At 40.0% G+C, this 18,832-nt stretch overlaps 1 protein-coding gene across 1 annotated transcript in view; it reads right to left on the minus strand.

Annotated features, from left to right (window-relative positions):
• Positions 1–349: 349 nt before the first annotated feature.
• Positions 350–18,832, minus strand: part of LOC127969070 (NACHT, LRR and PYD domains-containing protein 3) — a 47,304-nt gene continuing 28,821 nt past the window's right edge. Inside the window, exons 7-10 of the mRNA XM_052570696.1 lie at positions 4,029–4,202; positions 2,493–2,666; positions 2,360–2,406; positions 350–2,285 (exon numbers count right to left, since the gene is read on the minus strand). Of these exons, the coding sequence (XP_052426656.1) occupies positions 1,711–2,285; positions 2,360–2,406; positions 2,493–2,666; positions 4,029–4,202 (970 nt within the window). The 3' untranslated portion in view covers positions 350–1,710. The remainder of the gene's footprint in view (positions 2,286–2,359; positions 2,407–2,492; positions 2,667–4,028; positions 4,203–18,832) is intronic.

Here is an 18,832-nt window from a genome sequence, read left to right on the forward strand (position 1 = left end):
TGAATCTGACTGTAAGCCATGGTTTGTTTTGGATGATGGTTTTTCCCTCACGGTAATGTCACAGCTTCCACATCCTCTCAACGCAAAAGCCTATTCGCGGTCGTGATTCTTTAGCTCCGCCCACACGTCACGCCTCCAGTCGGTCGTGTTTTTCCGGGAAAAATCGGTACAGACTATCTTTCTCTTATGAATATAATAAAACTAAAGGCTTTTTGGATTTATGAAGGATGCAGTACTACTCTATATGTACTCAAGATTAACAGGATATTGAGTGAAAACGAGCATTTCACCCCCCCTTTAAAAGTATTGTTCAACAAAAATGACAATTCTGTTATTTACTATTCCTCATGTTGTTCCAAATATTTTTTGTTTATTATGAAAAGCAAATTGGGATTTTTTTAATGAAACCTGAAATTGCTGTTCCTTTGCTGACAATTCAAATAAACAAAACTTTCAAAATTCAAAAAGGTCCAACATTTTTTTCTGTATGTACAAATGAATCAAGCCATTTAATCACAGTCTTCTGAAGTGACATGTTCCCTTTAGGATAGAGAGACTTAATTAACACTAGAATCGCCACAGGGTCAATTTTACCCATGGCTGTTTTTCAAATGTATATAGCAGATTTAAAATAAAACATCCAAGTCTCTCAGTCATTGACTTTTAGTAAAATGATGTCATTTACAATTCAATGTTGTTAAAAATTATTTTGATAAAACCATATAAAAAAACTGGGCATTTATACCTATAAGCGCCAGTGGGTCAAATTTAGCCACTATTGAATGCACATATTTTTTCACTGTTTACATTCCACCTATGTTTTAACATTTATCATTTCTAGGCAATGCTTTTCACTCACTGAGTTAGCGGTTATCAGTTTCATAAATTAAGTAAAATTGGTTCAGCTTAGCATCTGACGGTTCATCTGACAGTGATCCAGATATCATATTTACTATCATATTTACATGTTTTAGCTTAACATTACTCTAATTGGTCAAACTTTGGTTTAATTATTACATTTTTGTCTTTCCATATTGTTTATTGTTTGTTACTATGTTGATATTCTAGTCTGGCCATTTGCTGAAGAAATAAATAAATAAAAATCCAATCTATACGATATAATGAATAAAACTTTTTAATTACCAAAGTTTAATGGTGTTGTTCTCTTATTCAAACTATAAATGATTTAAATAAACAAGTGAATAAATATTCAGTTGTCCGCTTGAATTTGTCATCGCATCAAATTGCAGGGGTTATCTTAATATATTGATTAATGACATTGTATAATAATGCACCACCCAAATATTTAGGGCACTAGCTTCTAATTTCCGCTGTCAGTGCATGCCTTTTTTATTTTTTTTACCTTAGGCTACTGACCATTATGTATTTGTGTAGCCTGCATTAAAAGTCTTGAACATAAAAGAATTTAGTTAATGACTAAACATAATCATTTCATGACTCTAGACACTTCTTTGTGAAGACAGTGGCATAATACAGTGAAATTATATGTTCTTTAGCCATATAAATACAGTTGTAATGAGCGTGGGTAAAATTTACCCGCTGGTGGTTTTAGGTATACAGCGACCTCTGGCGATTCTAGTGTTAAGCCATAATATACATTGATTAAAACACAGAAATATATTTGTCTGTGCGTGGGACACGAGAACCAATGAGGTTTGTTCTAGCATATCTCACAGACACGTGAGTTTTTCATTTATATGGGTATGTGACGCCTCGGTGGTTGGTCACAGGCTTTTCCATCTTACGCAAACACACTGAGAAATCATAAACTCCAAATCCAGCATACAGAGATTCAGTGAATGTGGAGGTGAATGTGTGTAAATGTGTGAGTGTGTGTGTGTTCGAGATGCTGTAGAAGGATAAACACCCAGCCAACCAGTCCAAATATACACCTACTATATGAGAGGAACGTAAAGGGATATGTATGTCAGTTGAATTATTATTATGACGGGCAATGAATCCATTATCAGAGCAGATCAGACTCCAGGAGTTTTTATTTCGTCCAAACCAACAGTCATGACTCTGTCCTTTCCTGCTGATTCCTTTATATGTTACTGACATAACAGAATATCCCCTCCATTCGGCCTCCCAATAACAGCGTCCAGACAGACTCTCTCTAGAAAGAACCTGATGACATACATCAAATCTTTCTGGATGATCAAGAAATGACTGTTCCTCTTCCACACGTGTCACCTTTCGGTTTCCCTCAGACAGAATGAGACGAGTGTTTGCTGTGTTTGTATCCAGTGTGAGAGAACAGGCATCTGAACACAAGAATAGAGAAAATGTAGAATACAAGACAACACCAGTCAGTAAAGGTGTGATTTTGCTGACATACATTTGCGTAGACCTGCTGTAATCCTGAACTCTCCTCCATGATCCACACTATAAAACACACACCGTGTTCACATTCTGCACATAAGACATAATAAGTAAACACACGGCGGTGTAACTCTTCTTGCTCAACATACTTGAGTTTGTCTAGTGTGCAGTTTGGATCTTCCAGTTTTTCAGAGAGTAGCTTGACTCCTGAATCTCCTGGGTGATTGTAGCTCAGATCCAGTTCTCTCAGGTGTAAGGGGTTTGATCTCAGAGCTGAAGACACATAACGACAGCCTTTCTCTGTCACCATACAGCCAGACAATCTACAAACACACAACAACAGTATATATCACATTAGTTTGGCAATTTAAACAACTAAAAACACTCTGTATGTTAAGTTATGTTAATATACTTTCTTACTCCTTTTTTACTTTCACTCCCATAGTAACATACCATTATTGTTATTAGTATCATTATTATTATTAATGTGGAAAAGAGCTGACAATGTTTTTTCAGGTTTTTTTGGGGATAAATTGAAAGAACAGGAAAGTTTTTGAATGGTATAGTAATGTATATTGTTATTGAATCGTCTTAATGTTTCACTTGATTATACAAGTCAGGAATTATAGTTTGGAAAAAGTCTAACTAGTAAAATGTTTCCACATTATCTGAAACCTGATACAAGTAAATAAATAAATAAAAAGAGACATACTCATGTTTATGATCTCTGCCGGATTGGGCACTTCATTCTTTTTTCTGAGGAAATCCAAAACTCAAATAGGTAAATCCTCAGCACATCTTCTTCGGGTGAATTATGTCTTATTCCTCTCATCGCGAAGCAAACCGTAAAATTAAACTTGAACAGTCTCACTGCTTTGTTTTCTGTATGGGCATTCAGAAGCCGCGAGCAGCTCAGCTGGTGGTCTCATTAGAGATAATGAAGAGAGACTTGAAAGACTGGACATCGCGTTGTTTTCATATGGATTACTTGTTTTCAGTAGCACTTGTTTTAAAAGTAGACATGACAAGCTTTCTATAGATAGCAGTTTCATGTCTCTTCGTTGAATATTCAATGAGTTACAGTTCATTTTAAATACTGTATTTTTCAGATTATAAGTCGCACCTGAGTATTAGTCGCATCAGTCCAAAAATATGTCATGATTAGAAAAAAAAACATATATAAGTCGCACTGGACTATAAGTCTCATTTATTTAGAACTAAGAACTAAGAGAAAACATTACCATCTACAGCCGCGAGAGGGCGCTCTATGTTCTCAGTGTAGACTACAGGAGCACTGAGCAGCATAGAGCGCCATCTGCTATCTATAGAAAGCTTGACATGTCTACGTTTTGTTATTATTACGTCTGTATACAAATAAAAGTAGACCCTTTAGAGATTCGATTGATGTATTGCTCTTATCTGTACGATCAAAACTGAAAGTGTAATTCAAGTTATTTTCGGGGTTATCAGGAGAAAAAGCCTCAAAAGCTGCGCATTTTGCAGACATAGGAGCAACAGAACCCATGGCCGTAAAAAGATAATTCTGTGCTTGAGTGAATGTTTGTGGCTGGTATGAACTACTCTATACTGATTATTTCTACAAAACCTGCTTGCAATGAACATTCATGTGAAAATTCATGTTTGGTGTTAAAGTCCCTTGAATCTTTTTCTTTGTTACTAAATACCTCAGTATGTTCAACTGACAGTTCGCACTTGTCAGTCCAGCAGACAGCAGCTTCACTCCTGAATCCAGCAGGTCATTGTTACTCAGGTCCAGCTCTTTCAGGTGGCCTTTTGATAATTTTAGAGCTGAAGACAAACTTTCACAGCACTGACCAGTGAGATTACAGCTGACCAATCTAAACAGAAAAAAAATTTGAAATTAATTTTTTAATCATAATTAATCAAATTTTATGCACATAACTGATAATGCAATCAAAAGTTGTGTATTGTGCACTTTTTCATTTAAAAGAACTGCTATATGAACAAAAGTGCAATAAAATTTGGTTTGCAAACACTAAGCAAATAAGATTGCTTTTTTTACAGTGGTATTCCTTTTAAATAGTAGCATTTAAAATATTTCTTGTAAATCTTAACGTATAACATAAATGTAATTAAATATAAAACATAAAGCTGTTTGTCACTGCAAGGACATTCAAATTTTTTATAGAAAATACAGGTGCTTCTCAATAAATTTGAATGTCAGGGAAAAGTTAATTTATTTCAGTAATTCAACTCAAATTGTGAAACTTAACTGTATAAAATAAATACAATGCACACAGACTTAAGTAGTTTAAGTCTTTAAGTTTTTTATACTTTTAATTGTGATGATTTTGGTTCACATTTAACAAAAACCCACCAATTTACTATGTCAACAAGTTAGAATACTTCATAAAAAAACCATTTAGTGAAATCTTGGCCTTTTGGAAAGTATGTTAATTTACTGTTCATGTACTGAATACTTGGTAAGGGCACCTTTAACTTTAATTACTGTCTCAATTTGGCGTGGCATGGAGGTGATCAGTTTGTGGCACTGCTGAGGTGGTGTGGAAGCCCAGGTTTTTTTGACAGTGGCCTTTAGCTCATCTGCATTTTTTGATCTCTTCTTCCTCTTGATAACAACCCATAGATTCTCTATGGGGTTTAGGTCTGGTGAGTTTGCTGGCAAGTCAAGCACACCAAAACCATGGTCATTTAACCAACTTTTGGTGCTTTTGGCAGTGTGTGCAGGTGCCAAATCCTGCTTGAAAATGAAATCAGCATTTTCAAAAAGCTGGTCAGCAGAATTAAGCATGAAGTGCTCCAAGATTTTGAATATAACTTCAGAATATTTCATTTGATTATAAATTTAGTTAAGAATTATAGTTTGGAAAAGTCTTTGGAAAAAGTCTAACTAGTAAAATGTTTACACGTTATGTGAAAACTAGTACAAGTATATACAGAAGGTAGACATCGAAAACGCCTCTTTTACCACCGCATGTACAGCCGCCGTGGCGTTTGTAAAGTGCATTCGCAGCTTTTGACTGCTGAGTGGCGCAAATGGACGTCAGTTTTGCCTCGCTGATGTGTTACATTTGACAGCTTCAGTCACAGAAAATGAAAGAAAAATACTATAGTTAAAATATTTAATATGTAATATTCACAGATGAAAGTTTGGTACTTATGAAGTTATGTGTATTTCTTAAAACGAATTCAAGTGAGATAAATGTCAAGCCTGTGCCTAAGCCTGTGCTTATATTTTCTCTAAGCTACATGGTATTAAGCCATATTTTAGATTTGATACATTTCAAAGGTGTGCAGTATTATTTATATTATATGAATTATGTGTTATATATTATTCAAAAGGAATTGTGGTTTAATTTGCATCAGAGCATTAAAAGTGGTAGCCTATTTTAGGGGGGTAGGCTACATGCATGCAATGTCAATATATTCATATATTATGCCTATATTTTAATTTATATTTTAAAATTCCTTTAATAAAACAACATTCATTTTTGTTATTCGTTACCTGTCCTTTATTTTGACAGATAACTTCTTGGGAAAAATACATTTGTCTGTAAACTGATAAAAAAAATTGTTGCATGTTTAAAGTGAAGCACTGTATAATTTCGTTCACATTATTTATGCCTAATTAGCCTAAAACAAGAAACTAATAAATTAAACCTGCACGATTTAGCTAAATCTTTGAAACTCTAAAGAATGGACGGATTAATAAATCGTCCTCACGATTAAACTCAAGTTCTCTCATTATAATCAACAAAATGCACGTTCTGTAAAAATGAGCTTCATTAACTGACAACATAAGTGATTTTAAAGGGAGCTTTCTTTACTTGCTTTTACTTGTCATCTGTGCTCCACTGCACTAAAAGTCTGTCTAAACTTGATGACATCACACTACAGTGTCAAATCATCTGAATGTGGTGTCAGTATATGTCCGGTGTAGACCTGGTGTGCGTTTTTTAATGGGTTATGTTTCAGCCCTGCTTGTTTTTAATGTTTTTATTAAATATCTGTATTGACTGCATGATCATATTGTATTATTTACTGCCATGCGACCTACAAAAGTAAGGCTTGGCAAGCTATGCAACGAGCATTGCTGCAGGTTGATTTTTGGTGGATGTACTGTACTTGTGCCGCTGCGGTCGTCTTGATTTAGTCGGGTGAAACATCTCTCTCACTCGGCAGAGAGTGGACAGGGTCAGCAACAACTCACTGATACCAGAAACACCGCTCCGCTTTCACTCCGTGGATAAAGTATTTCAGTATGTTTGAAGTATGTAGCCTATAAAATAATAAAAATAACAGGAGAGTATCAAAGTGGCTTATTGTGTGTAAACTTTTTTCCCTATCACATGTCAAACTATTAACATTGTAAGCATTAAATCTGCTTACTGCTGTGCAGAAACAGATCGATTAATTTCTACAATATTTCAAAATCAAATAGCCTACTGATAATGTAGTAGCACTGTAAGATTAGATTTGTTTGAATGCATTATTGCTAAAGCGATTGTGTGTAAATGTGCTGTATCTGTTTAAATCATGCTTTAACCCGAAAATAATCAGTAAAAGAAACAGAAAAACTCCTTAGCCTTTAACATCCCGCTCGACTCTTGCAGTCATTATATCCTTCTGATCAAGCCATAGGTAAATATGTTTAACATGAATTCTTGCTGAATATGCAGTTATATTACGGGCTGTTGGCATGAATTGTACTCGTGATGGAGGCTCTTGGAGGGAGTGAAAACCACAACGCTCAGACTCTTAGGGTGCTTTCACACTTGGTTCCCTTGCCTGGTCCGAACCCGAGTTCGGTTGCTCCCCCCTCCCCTGCCCCCAATGGACTGTGTTCATATTATAATATTTGAGTCTGAACAGCGGTTCGCATGCGTCATCAAGCCAGCAGCTGTTTACCCCGTTGCTTGGTAATGACTTCGCAGGAGAAGGTGGCAAATGCATAACATTACTCTCCACACTTTTATGTATTACGTTTTTGAACTGTTCGTTTTTTTTATAAAGCTTCGGGACATAACGGCACTTGCCGCTGTCTTAAGAATGTACTGAAAATTCTCTAAAGAACGTTGAAGGCAAACATAAATGAGATGTACAGCTCTCTGCTTGCAGCGCGTCAGTCACACTCATCAGGAAAGTGAGTGAAACACACACACAAACACATATTTTCATCAAATAATTTGTCATTAAAAGCGGTTCACTTCCGCAATTTGGAACGATTGCGTTCACATAAGCAGCGAACCGTACCAGAGTTCACATTAAGCGTACCCCAGACCACCGTTTTTAAGCGGACTCGGGTACGGTTCACGGGTGCGCATCCGAGTATGGAAAACAGTGTATATATCATCCAAATGAACCGAACTCTTGACATCAATTGAACCCGGTTGTGCACCAAAAGTGCTAGTGTGAAAGCACACTTAATATCCACCCCAGTCAGAATCTCACTGCTCCGCTCATCATCTGCTAGGCAGCGTGTCTCTGTCAGACTCGTGGGGGAGGGTTGAGACACTTGGAACTATGGGAGCCTGAGTGGTGCATCGGTGGATGTTAAAAAGAAAACCGATTTTCATTCAAACAAACTGATGTAAATTACAAATTCGAGTTAATCGATTTATCACACTGCCCTACTTGCTTTCATATAATTTAATTAAAAAAAATGCAGTTGCATTTAAATGCAGGTGTGTAAAATATGTGCAATATTTGCACTGCACTGATGGTAGATGTGCAGCATTTATTCTTATTTGTTCTATCTTCATTAGAAACATTGTTTGATTTTATTTTGGATAATTGCATGTAAAAAATAATTTACGTTATAATGCATATGCAAAATGTGAATTAATATTCATATTCAAGTGTTTGTGCAAAAATTATTAATGCGCATTAATGACAGGGCGCATTAATATTCAACATTCAACAATCTGTGAATTTGATGGGAGCAGCTACTGGTAGCCAGTGTAAACTGATGAGGAGAGGTGTAATTTGAGCTTTTTTTGGCTCATTGAAGACAACCCTTGCTGCTGCATTCTGGAAAAATAGCAGAGAGACTTGACAGTACATGCAGGAAGGCCCGTCAGGAGAGCATTACAATAGTCCAGTCTGGAGAGAACAAGAGCTTGGACAAAAAGTTGAGTGGCTTGCTCTGATAGGAAGGGTCTAATCTTCCAAATGTTGTATAAGGCAAACCTGCAGGACCGGGTCGTGGTAACAATGTGGTCTGTGAAGCTTAACTGATGATCTATCACAACTCCTATGTTTCTGGCTGTCCTCAAAGGAGTTATGGTTGATGAACCCAGCTGTATAGAGAAGTTGTGATGAAGCAATGGGTTAGCTGGAATCACCAGGAGTTCTGTCTTCGTAAGGTTAAGCTGAAGGTGATGGTCATTCATCCAGCTAGAAATGTCACTCAGACAGGCTGAAATGCGAGCAGCTACCGTCGGGTCATCTGGTTGGAATGAGAAGTAGAGTTGGGTGTCATCAGCGTAGCAGTGATAAGAAAAGCCATGCTTCTGAATGTCAGATCCTATTGACGTCATGTAGATGGAGGAAAGAAGTGGTCCAAGTACTGAGCCTTGAGGAACCCCAGTAGCAAGGTGTTGTGACTTCGAAACATCACCCCTCCAAGACACACTGAAGGATCTGTCAGAAAGGTAGGAATTAACCCACAGGAGTGCGGTTCCAGAGATGCCCATCTTTCTGAGGGTGGACAGGAGAATCTAGTGATTAACGGTGTCAAAAGCAGCAGACAGGTCCAGTAAGATGAGTACTGAGGATTTTGAAGCTGCTGTTGCTAGTAGCAGGGCTTCAGTAACCGAGAGCAGAGCAGTCTCAGTTGAGTGGCCACATACACTTGTGTTTTCCACTGAAGAAAGTCACCAAAGGTTGGCAAAAACTGGAAGTAGGGATCGCAATGGGATGCTCCATTTCTCCCATTCTCGTTGGGGCAGCATTTGAGGTCATCCTGATCGGAGCAAGGCAGGTGGTGTGTGGAGTCCAGCTGCCTGCAGGTCAGAGGCTTCTGTCCTTAAGGAGCTATATGGATGACATTACCTGCCTGCTACGAACCACCCCATGTACAACAAGCTTGCTCAGGAGGTTGGATGAGCTGATCAACTGGGCCAGAATGAAGTTCAAGCCACAGAAGTCAAGGAGCCTCTCATTGCGAAAGGGTGAAAGAAATGACAGAGTCACCTTCACCATCAGTGGGGAAAATATCCCCATCATCGTGGATCAGCCCATCCGAAGCCTGGGAAGACTATCGAGCATCGCGTCAGTTCAGTCAGGTCATGTTAGTCACGCTTGCATCAGCTGACAGTCAGCTGTTCCTGACGTGTACCAATCCAGGCTTGACAGCTATCAGCCGCGGTTTATTTAAATTCCCATTATTCAGTGTCTTTTCCATTGCATTGCTGCTTGCAATTAACTCCCTCCTCCAACCCCAACTCCACCAACTGAACCTGTAATTTGATCTAACTTGTTCTTTCTTTACAGTGTCTTCATTGGAAGCAGACTCTATGACATTTTGTTTACAACTCATGTAATTGTGAATTGTAATTATATATGCTTATAATGCTTTTGTTCTGTACCCCAGGGGGGTTTGTCTTGCTGCTCTCCCCGCTCTGTCCAAGCATGGCTGCATGGACAGGCATGTGGAGTGTTGCCCAGAACATAACCATACTGCCAACACTAACTGTATGCAATTATAATTGTCATAAATATACTTGACGGAAGTGGTCCTGATTGAATTATACATCTGGTCTCTCAGACAAGGATATGGGGAAATTCATCCTTCAGGAGTTGTCAGAAGGCCTTTCCAAGATTGATGCAAGCCAGCTACCTGGAAAGTACAAGGTGTGGTGTTATCACTCAACGAAGTTGATAAGTTTTTTGCACATTTCGAACGTGTAGCGACAACATTTAAATGGCCCAAAGAGATTTGGACCATGACGTTACAATGCGTTTTCACTGGAAAAGCGCAGGAGGCTTATTCCTCGTTAACTCTTGAAGACGCAGCTGATTATGAAAAAGTTAAACATGCTGTTTACGCATTTATGCTCTTGTGCCAGAGGCTTATCGACAAAAGTTTCGCAGTTATCAGAAACCCGACGCTCTCACATTTGTCGAGTATGTTAGAGAAAAAGAAATGTTATTGATCGATGGCTTAGCTCTCAAGAAGTAAAAACTTTTCAATCTCTTCGTGATTTGATTATTCTTGAAGATTTTAAAAATGGTATTCCTCAAACAATCACTACTCATGTTAGTGAGCATAAGAATTTAACTCCTGTTCCTGCAGCTGTGCTTGCCGATGAGTATGTACTCACTCATAAGTGTGTTCCTTCTAATTCTAAATTCGCACAAAACGCTTCAAGTTATCCAAATGTGTCCAAGATGTGTAGAGAAACCATGCCTGTTTCTGCCCGCCCTCTAGATCGGCGTCCGTCGGTACCTAACGTTACAGCTGCAACCTGTGCCTATTGTAAGAAACGTGGTCATGTTTTGTCTGAGTGTTATTCGCTACAGCGTAAAAATAAGGCAGCGAGTCAATCCGCTTCTTATAGATCAGAGGTGGGTTTGTGTGTTTCGAACTTGCCTGTGAGTAGGGATGACACCCATACTAACAATCATAGTTTTGCGCCTTTTATAATGGATGGCTTTGTTTCTTTGCCAGGTGAGCACTTAAAAATTCCCGTAAAAATTTTGCGTGATACTGGTGCTTCACAGAGCTTTATTTTGCAAGATGTGTTGTCTTTCAGTGATAAGACTTTTACTGGTGATAGTATTCTTGTACGTGGATTTGAAATGGGTTATGTTAGTGTCCCTCTGCATGAGATTTATCTTATGTCTGACTTGGTTACTGGCAATGTTACCGTGGGTGTGCGCCCCTCCTTGCCAATTGAAAACGTAGCTGTGCTACTTGGTAACGACTTGTGTGGTGGAAAGGTCTTGCCTTGTCCCATAGTGTCTCATGTAGCTCCAAAAACCTGTACTGATGACCTGTCAATTAACTTCCCCGAGGTTTTTTCGTCTAGCGTGGTTACTCGTGCTATGGTGAGAAATGAAAAAAAGAATGAAATTGAGGATCAACTTAATCTTAGTGACACTTTTATTGCTCAACCTCCACTCTTTAACGATAGTGATTTACCTTCGAATTCTGCTTCAGTATTGTTCCCTTCTGATGTTCCTAAATTTTCTATGAGTCGAGAGCAGCTTATTAAGGAACAGAAAATTTACCCATCTCTTGCTTCTTTCTTTTCAGAAGCTATGTCTGAAGAAGACATTCGCCGCATGGCTATTTTTTACGAGATGGTGTCTTAATGCGCAAGTGGAGACCTCTTATGGCCTCAGCACAAGATGAGTGGAGAGTTTTCTTACAAATTGTTGTCCCAGTCTCCTTTCGTGATAAAGTCTTGGGTTTAGCTCATGACCATCACTTTGCTGGTCATCTTGGTGTAAATAAGACCACTGACAGAATTTTACGCCATTTTTTTGGGCCAGGTATTAAAAGGGATGTCGTGAGATATTGCAGAACATGTCACTTATGTCAGGTAATTGGCAAACCTAACCAGGTGATTCCACCTGCACCTTTACAGCCGATTCCGGTTACGTCTGAGCCTTTTGAAAACGTTATCTTAGACTGTGTTGGCCCATTGCCCCGAACAAAGTCTGGAAATCAATGGTTACTCACCATAATGTGTAGCGTGACTCGTTTTCCAGAAGCTATTCCGCTCCGTAAAATCACAGCTCCTGTCATCGTTAAGGCCCTGGTGGGTTTTTTCTCTCTTTTTGGTCTTCCGAAAACCATTCAGACTGATCGCGGTACTAATTTTATATCCCGTGTATTTGCTCAAGCTATGCGCCAGCTCGCTGTCCACCATGTTACGTCCAGCCCGTATCATCCGCAAACTCAAGGTGCACTTGAGAGGTTCTATCAGACTTTGAAAAGTATGCTCAAGTGTTTTTGCCTCGAGTTTCAACGTGATTGGGATGAAGGTGTACCGTTTGCTCTTTTTGCTGTGCGTGAGGTAGTACAAGAGAGTTTGGGTTTTAGCCCCTCAGAACTTGTTTTCGGTCACATGGTTCGTTGGCCTATGAAGCTGTTGAAAGAGTCATGGCTAGTTGAGCCTAAGGAGTCTGTCAGTTTGTGTGATTACGTGTCCAACATGCATAATAGGCTCAGTTGTGCATGCCAGTTGGCTAAAGAGAATTTAGGTCTCTGTAAAAAACGAATGAATCAGAGGTTTGATCAGAAGGCTGTTTTTTGAAGTTTCAGTCCTGGTGATAAAGTTCTTGTGTTGATTCCTGTGATGGGTTCTGCTTTGCAGGCTCGTTACAGCGGGCCTTATTGTGTTGAACGGCGGGTGAGTAATTTGATTTATGTCATTTCGACTCCTGATCGAAAGAGAAAGACCACACTATGTCATATTAACCGTTTGAAGTTGTATTGTGGTCGAGAAGATTCAACTTCTGAGCTCAAATCTCCTTGCTCTCCAACTGTCAGAAATAGTGAGACCTGCGTAACAACCGTGCCGCCATCCAAGAAGTGTGACGCTGGAGTTGTTTCCTCGTTGGTAGTTGAGGCACAACCTGAAAGTGCATTTTCGTCGGTACAACCGGGTGCTGTGGTCAGTGCTTTGTTTGAAGATGAGGGTCGTATTCCATCGATGGAGGTAATTGAAGGGAGAATGAAGAATTCTGAGGTTCTTAATGATCTAGATTCATTTTTGTCTAGTTTATCCACATTGGAACGTAATGACTTAATCTCCTTGATTAAACAACATGAGAATTTGTTTCCTGATGTGCCTCGTCGAACAACGGCAATAGAACATGACATTGATGTGGGGGCCTCATTTCCGATTAAACAGCATCCTTATCGTACAAACCCACACAAAAGGTTGTTGCTTCAGAGTGAGGTAAAGTTTATGTTGGAAAATGGCATTGCAGAATCTAGTAATAGTACATGGAGTTCGCCCTGTTTACTCATTCCAAAAAGTGATGGTTCCATGCGTTTTTGCACAGATTTTAGAAGGGTGAATGCAGTTACAAAACCTGACAGCTACCCATTACCGCGTATCGACGATTGTGTTGATCGCCTGGGTTCAGCTGTATTTGTCAGTAAAATTGACCTGTTGAAGGGTTACTGGCAAGTTCCGTTGACCCTTCGTGCTAAAGAGATTTCAGCCTTTGTAACGCCAGATCATTTTTTACAGTATACCGCCATGGCCTTTGGCCTTCGAAACGCTCCCGCGACTTTTCAAAGGCTCATCAATGGCGTGCTGGATGGTGTGCCTAACTGCGAAGCCTATCTGGATGATTTGGTGGTCTATAGTGCCACCTGGCCTTCTCATATGGCCCATCTTTCCACGGTGTTTCATAGGTTATCGGAGGCTAATTTAACCATTAACCTGGCTAAATGTGAGTTTGGCCAGGCTACTGTAGTATATCCGGGTAAAGTGGTTGGTCGTGGGCAGGTGCGTCCTGTCCAGTCTAAAGTTGAAGCGATTTTGAATTATCCTCCTCCAACCACTCGTTGCGAACTTCGTCGCTTCCTTGGCATGGTAGGTTACTACCGGTCATTTTGCTAAAATTTCTCTGTTTTTGCCTCGCCCCTCACTGATTTGCTCAGTCCGAAAGTGACCTACAATTGGACTCCACAGAGTCAGGCTGCTTTCGAGTCTGTTAAAGCACTGCTGACTACTGCGCCTGTGTTAGCCGCTCCTGATTTTCTCTGCCTTTTTCTATTGCTGTTGAAAGTGAAAGTGACGTGACATTCAGCCAAGTATGGTGACCCATACTCAGAATTTGTGCTCTGCATTTAACCCATCCGAAGTGCACACACACAGAGCAGTGATAGCACACAAACACACTGTGAGCACACATCCGGAGCAGTGGGCAGCCATTTATGCTGCGGCGCCCGGGGAGCAGTTGGGGGTTCGGTGCCTTGCTCAAGGACACCTAAGTCGTGGTATTGAAGGTGGAGAGAGAACTGTACATGCACTCCCCCCACCCACAATTCCTGCCAGCCCAGGGCTCGAACTCACAACCTTTCGATTGGGAGTCCGACTCTCTAACCATCAGGCCACAACTCCCCTTGATGGGAGTGATTTAGGAGCAGGAGCTGTTCTTCTACAACAAGACAGGGATGGTCTTGAACACCCGGTCTATTTTTTTTCGCGCAAATTTAACGGTCATCAGCGTGCTTATTCGACCATAGAGAAGGAAGCCCTTGCTCTTGTGCTTGCCATTCAGCACTTTGAGGTCTACGTGGGAGGTGCTGCATGTCCGGTTGTGGTATACACAGATCACAACCCCTTGGTTTTTCTTGATCGCATGCGCAATTCTAACCAGCGCTTAATGTGGAGTTTGATACTGCAAGGTTACAACTTGGAGATCAGGCATATTCGAGGACGCGACAATGTAGTTGCAGATGCATTGTCTTGTGCTTGATTGGGATAAACTTGAAAATAAATTGTAAAAAAAAACAATTTTTTCGTTTAGCAGGGTTTTGGTGCCATTGCTGAATGTTAATGGGTTTGTAAATATTTATTTGTAAGTATTTATTAATTATTATTGATTTCAACCCCAATTTTTTTTCTTAAGGGTGGGGGTGTTACGCTAATAAGAGATTTGAGTAGTTTGAGCTGCTTAATTGCGGTTATGCTCCCGTTATTTATTTTTTCTCCTCTAGGTCAATGATGTCCAGGTGTTTGCTGTTAGTGGGTGGGGCAACCCACTTTAAAGAAGCCTTGTTTGACGTACAACGAGGCGGGCTCTCCTTTCATTCTCATCTGCTCCCGCTGGCAGACGGAGCACAGCTCCATGGTGTCTCGCTGGGCTCGCACGGCTCAGTTTATTATCTTTGTGGAGGTTTTTTTTTGTGTTGAGTTAATATTTCCGTTTCCACAAGCACGTGATCCGGTATGGGATTGATGTTTGTATTTATAGTTGATTTTTAGAGCGGTGGTGGTGTAAATTCTGGTGATTGGTGTTTTCATGTTATTTAGTTTAGATTAGTTAGTGCAGCAGTTAGAGGACCCGGAAGACTCACGGCAAACATTTTGTTTTTGGTCGGGAGGTAGGTAAGTTTTATCTTGTGCTGTAGTTAGGTGAGATCAGGATTTTCTTTCTGTTTGTTTTGTGATTTTTACCACCACGCTCTGTTTTTGTAAAAATCATTATTGCATTAAATTAAATTATTTTTGCAATGTCACTGCGTCTATGGTTTTTTGTATGTTATGTTGTACCAGTTTGGTTTATTACCATGGTCACGTAACACGCACTTACATAATATGGTCATAAATATGGTAATCAGTGCATGATGTCATCTAGTTCATGTTCTCATTATTTATTTTTAATGATTTAAAATGTTTCAAAACACCCCCCCCCTCTTTTTTTTTCACAATTCGCGCCCTGGGTATACAGTAGCTAAATGTTTCAATTTACTTCCTTAATATTACTCTTGTGGCCCATCTATATCTAGGCTAGAGCCAAATAAGTAAATTAATTAATTAAAAATATAATTTAATAGAGAGAAGAAATGTATTTTGTGTGTTTTTTTTTTTTATTAAGTTTTTTTTGATTGCAGTGTTAATTATTTTAATTATGGGCCTTTAATCAATACCTTTAATCAAAACATTTTCAAAAAGGTGTAAGCTAGCCTAGCGTCAGTTTTGCGGTGCTGCATTATGAAATTATTGTGGGGCAAAACAAAATTGTAATATAAATTTAAGAATAAAAGTAACTTCTTTAGACACAGCACACCAAACCACTTTGAACGCTGACTGAACATTGACTGAGCTCAAATAACATTCATAACCAGCCTGACAGTATGTTTCCCGGCTTCACAGAATGAACCAGTTCAAAAGTGGAACTGCCTTACTTAAAATTAATTGCGGACTGATGGACGTGCTTTCTCCCTCATCAGTGTGAGTTTTAAAAGTCTTTTTTTTTTTTTACAGAATTATGCATTGCTGCTATTCTTCTAGCATTTTCTAACACACAGCTGCAAATTACAGTCCAACTGAATAGGTGAACACACATGAATTTACATGTGCAACATGCCCAAAACGTTAACAATTGGCTGACATTGCTGTCAGTCAGATTCATCAAGAATTATGTAAAAAAAACATTTAATTTATTTTAGTTATTTGAGATGTTATAATAGTTCTCTATTTGTGTTAAAATAGATTAAATAGATATTTGTATAATACACTGGGGGGGTGGGGGGTGGGGGGTTGCTGTCATCAGAGTGGGCGGGCCTCCGCTGCCTATTACCAAACTCTTAATAAAAGTAGCCAAAACAACTGGCACAGTTGTCCAAGTTATACAATAAATTTGAATTTTGAATTAATAAAGACTTCAAGTTCATCTGTAAAGCACATAAAGGTATCGATTGACTTTATAAACTTTCAAGTCATGCATGATTCTTATGGATCGGTTAACTGAATGCAAAGTGTGAATTCTAGGAGAATGTATTGTGATGATGAGCATGTATGCATGTATACATTTTAGATGTTTCTCTTAGCTAGCATACTTTATTTAACTCATCAGCTCATTAGTAAAGACTCCCAAGACCAGTGTTGCCAAGTTTGCGGTTTTTACACCTGTTGTTTTTCATGTCTGCGGGTTGAAGCGATAACATGATATTTAGCCCCTGGAATGATGAAATTTGTATTTTACCCCCTGGAATGTGGGATATTGGGGAATCATCCCTGAAATGCGATTGAGCTAGTTTTGGGCTACTTTTGAGTACCAATGGCCAAGTTTTGTTGTGAAAACCTGGCAGCCCTACCCAAGACCTTAAATGTGAGTCAGATAGGACATCAAACTTCCAGTGTTAGGGGTTCTCTAGGAGCATGATTAGGAACCACTGATCCGCAGCATAGCAAATTGCAAGGATAAGACTGTATTCAGAACAAACATGGCTTTTGTAGAAGTGCTATTTAAAGCTCGACCACAAATCAAGGCAAAAATCTGGGGCAAAGTTGTGCAGTGTTTTTTAGCCTCATGATGCCCTTACTGTGATAATTGGCTATAATTGCATTATTGGAGAATATGTAAATATAGTCAGTAATAGGGATGTAACGATGCACTCCGAGTCGGTTGAAAATCGATAATAATATGTGACGATTCGTGTCGGTTGAGATGTTAAACGAATCGCGATACACGCTTTAAACAGCAGGGGGCGCTGAAGCAGTAGCCTATATTTTGACCTCGCTTTGCAGGCGCGAAAGCAGCGAACAAGCTGTAACTTTAAACAGTAGCAAAAATGGCGGCGGCAAGTGTAGATGACGTTGATGTTGAGGATGCACCAACCTCATTCAAATCGGATGTGTGGCAGCATTTTGGCTTTCCGAAGATTAAAAATGAAAGCGGTGAGGTGGTAACGGACAAAACAAAAACTGTGTGCAGATACTGCAAGAAGATGTTAATATACACCAATAGCACAACAAACATGATGCAGCATACAAACCGTCACCACCGTGAAAAGCTCCAGTCACCGCTGTCTGCACATAAAAACCTGTTAGTGGGCCAAACCACACTGACCGGCGGATTTGCAGCCCCACTCGCGGCGACGAGTGCGAGAGCCAAGGAGATCACAAGGTGTATCGGCGTTTTCATGGCGAAAGATATGAGGCCGTTTTCTGTCGTAGAAAATGAAGGATTTAGGCTACTCGTCAACAAATTGGAGCCCAAATACACCATCCCATCACATCCCCACTTTAGCCAGACTGTCATGCCAGCGCTTTACAGGGAAACAAAATGTAAGGTAATTGAGACCCTCAGAAAAGCAAATAGTGTATCAATTACAACCGACGGCTGGACCTCCAGGGCTACCCAGAATTATCTTACGGTCACATCCCATGTGATAACCAGTGAGTGGGAGATGGTTAATTTTGTTCTCCAAACTCGCCCATTGTTCGAAACACACACCGGAGCTAATATTGCTGAAGTTTTAAAATCAGCTGTGAGTGAATGGGGGCTTCAAAAGGCCAACCATGGAATTGCTGTGGTCACGGACAACGCGAGGAATATGGATGTTGCTGTCAGAGAGGCTGGGCTGGCCCCCCATGTCAGGTGTTTTGCCCACACTTTGAACTTAGCCAGCCAAGCGGGTTTGAGTGTGCCCCGCGTGAGCCGTTTGTTGGGCAGAGTGAGGCGTATTGCTGCCTTTTTCACCGAAGCTTCACAGCCACAGCTGCGCTCGCAGCCAAGCAGATACTGCTGGAGCTTCCACCGCGTAAGCTAATCATCGATGTCGCTACGCGCTGGAACAGCCGTCTGGATATGATCGAACGCTATCTCGAACAGCAAGCGGCTGTGACAGCAACTCTACTGAGCAACGACGTTCGACGAAATGTCCGTGACATCGATACTTTGGATGGCTCAGACATCCGTGATGCGGAGGACATAGTGAAGCTTCTAAAGCCACTCAAAACGGCCACCACTGTGCTGTGTGATGAAAAAAACCCCACTGTGTCTCTCA

This window comes from Carassius gibelio, chromosome A4 (assembly GCF_023724105.1).
Source record: "Carassius gibelio isolate Cgi1373 ecotype wild population from Czech Republic chromosome A4, carGib1.2-hapl.c, whole genome shotgun sequence".
NCBI lineage: Eukaryota > Metazoa > Chordata > Actinopteri > Cypriniformes > Cyprinidae > Carassius > Carassius gibelio.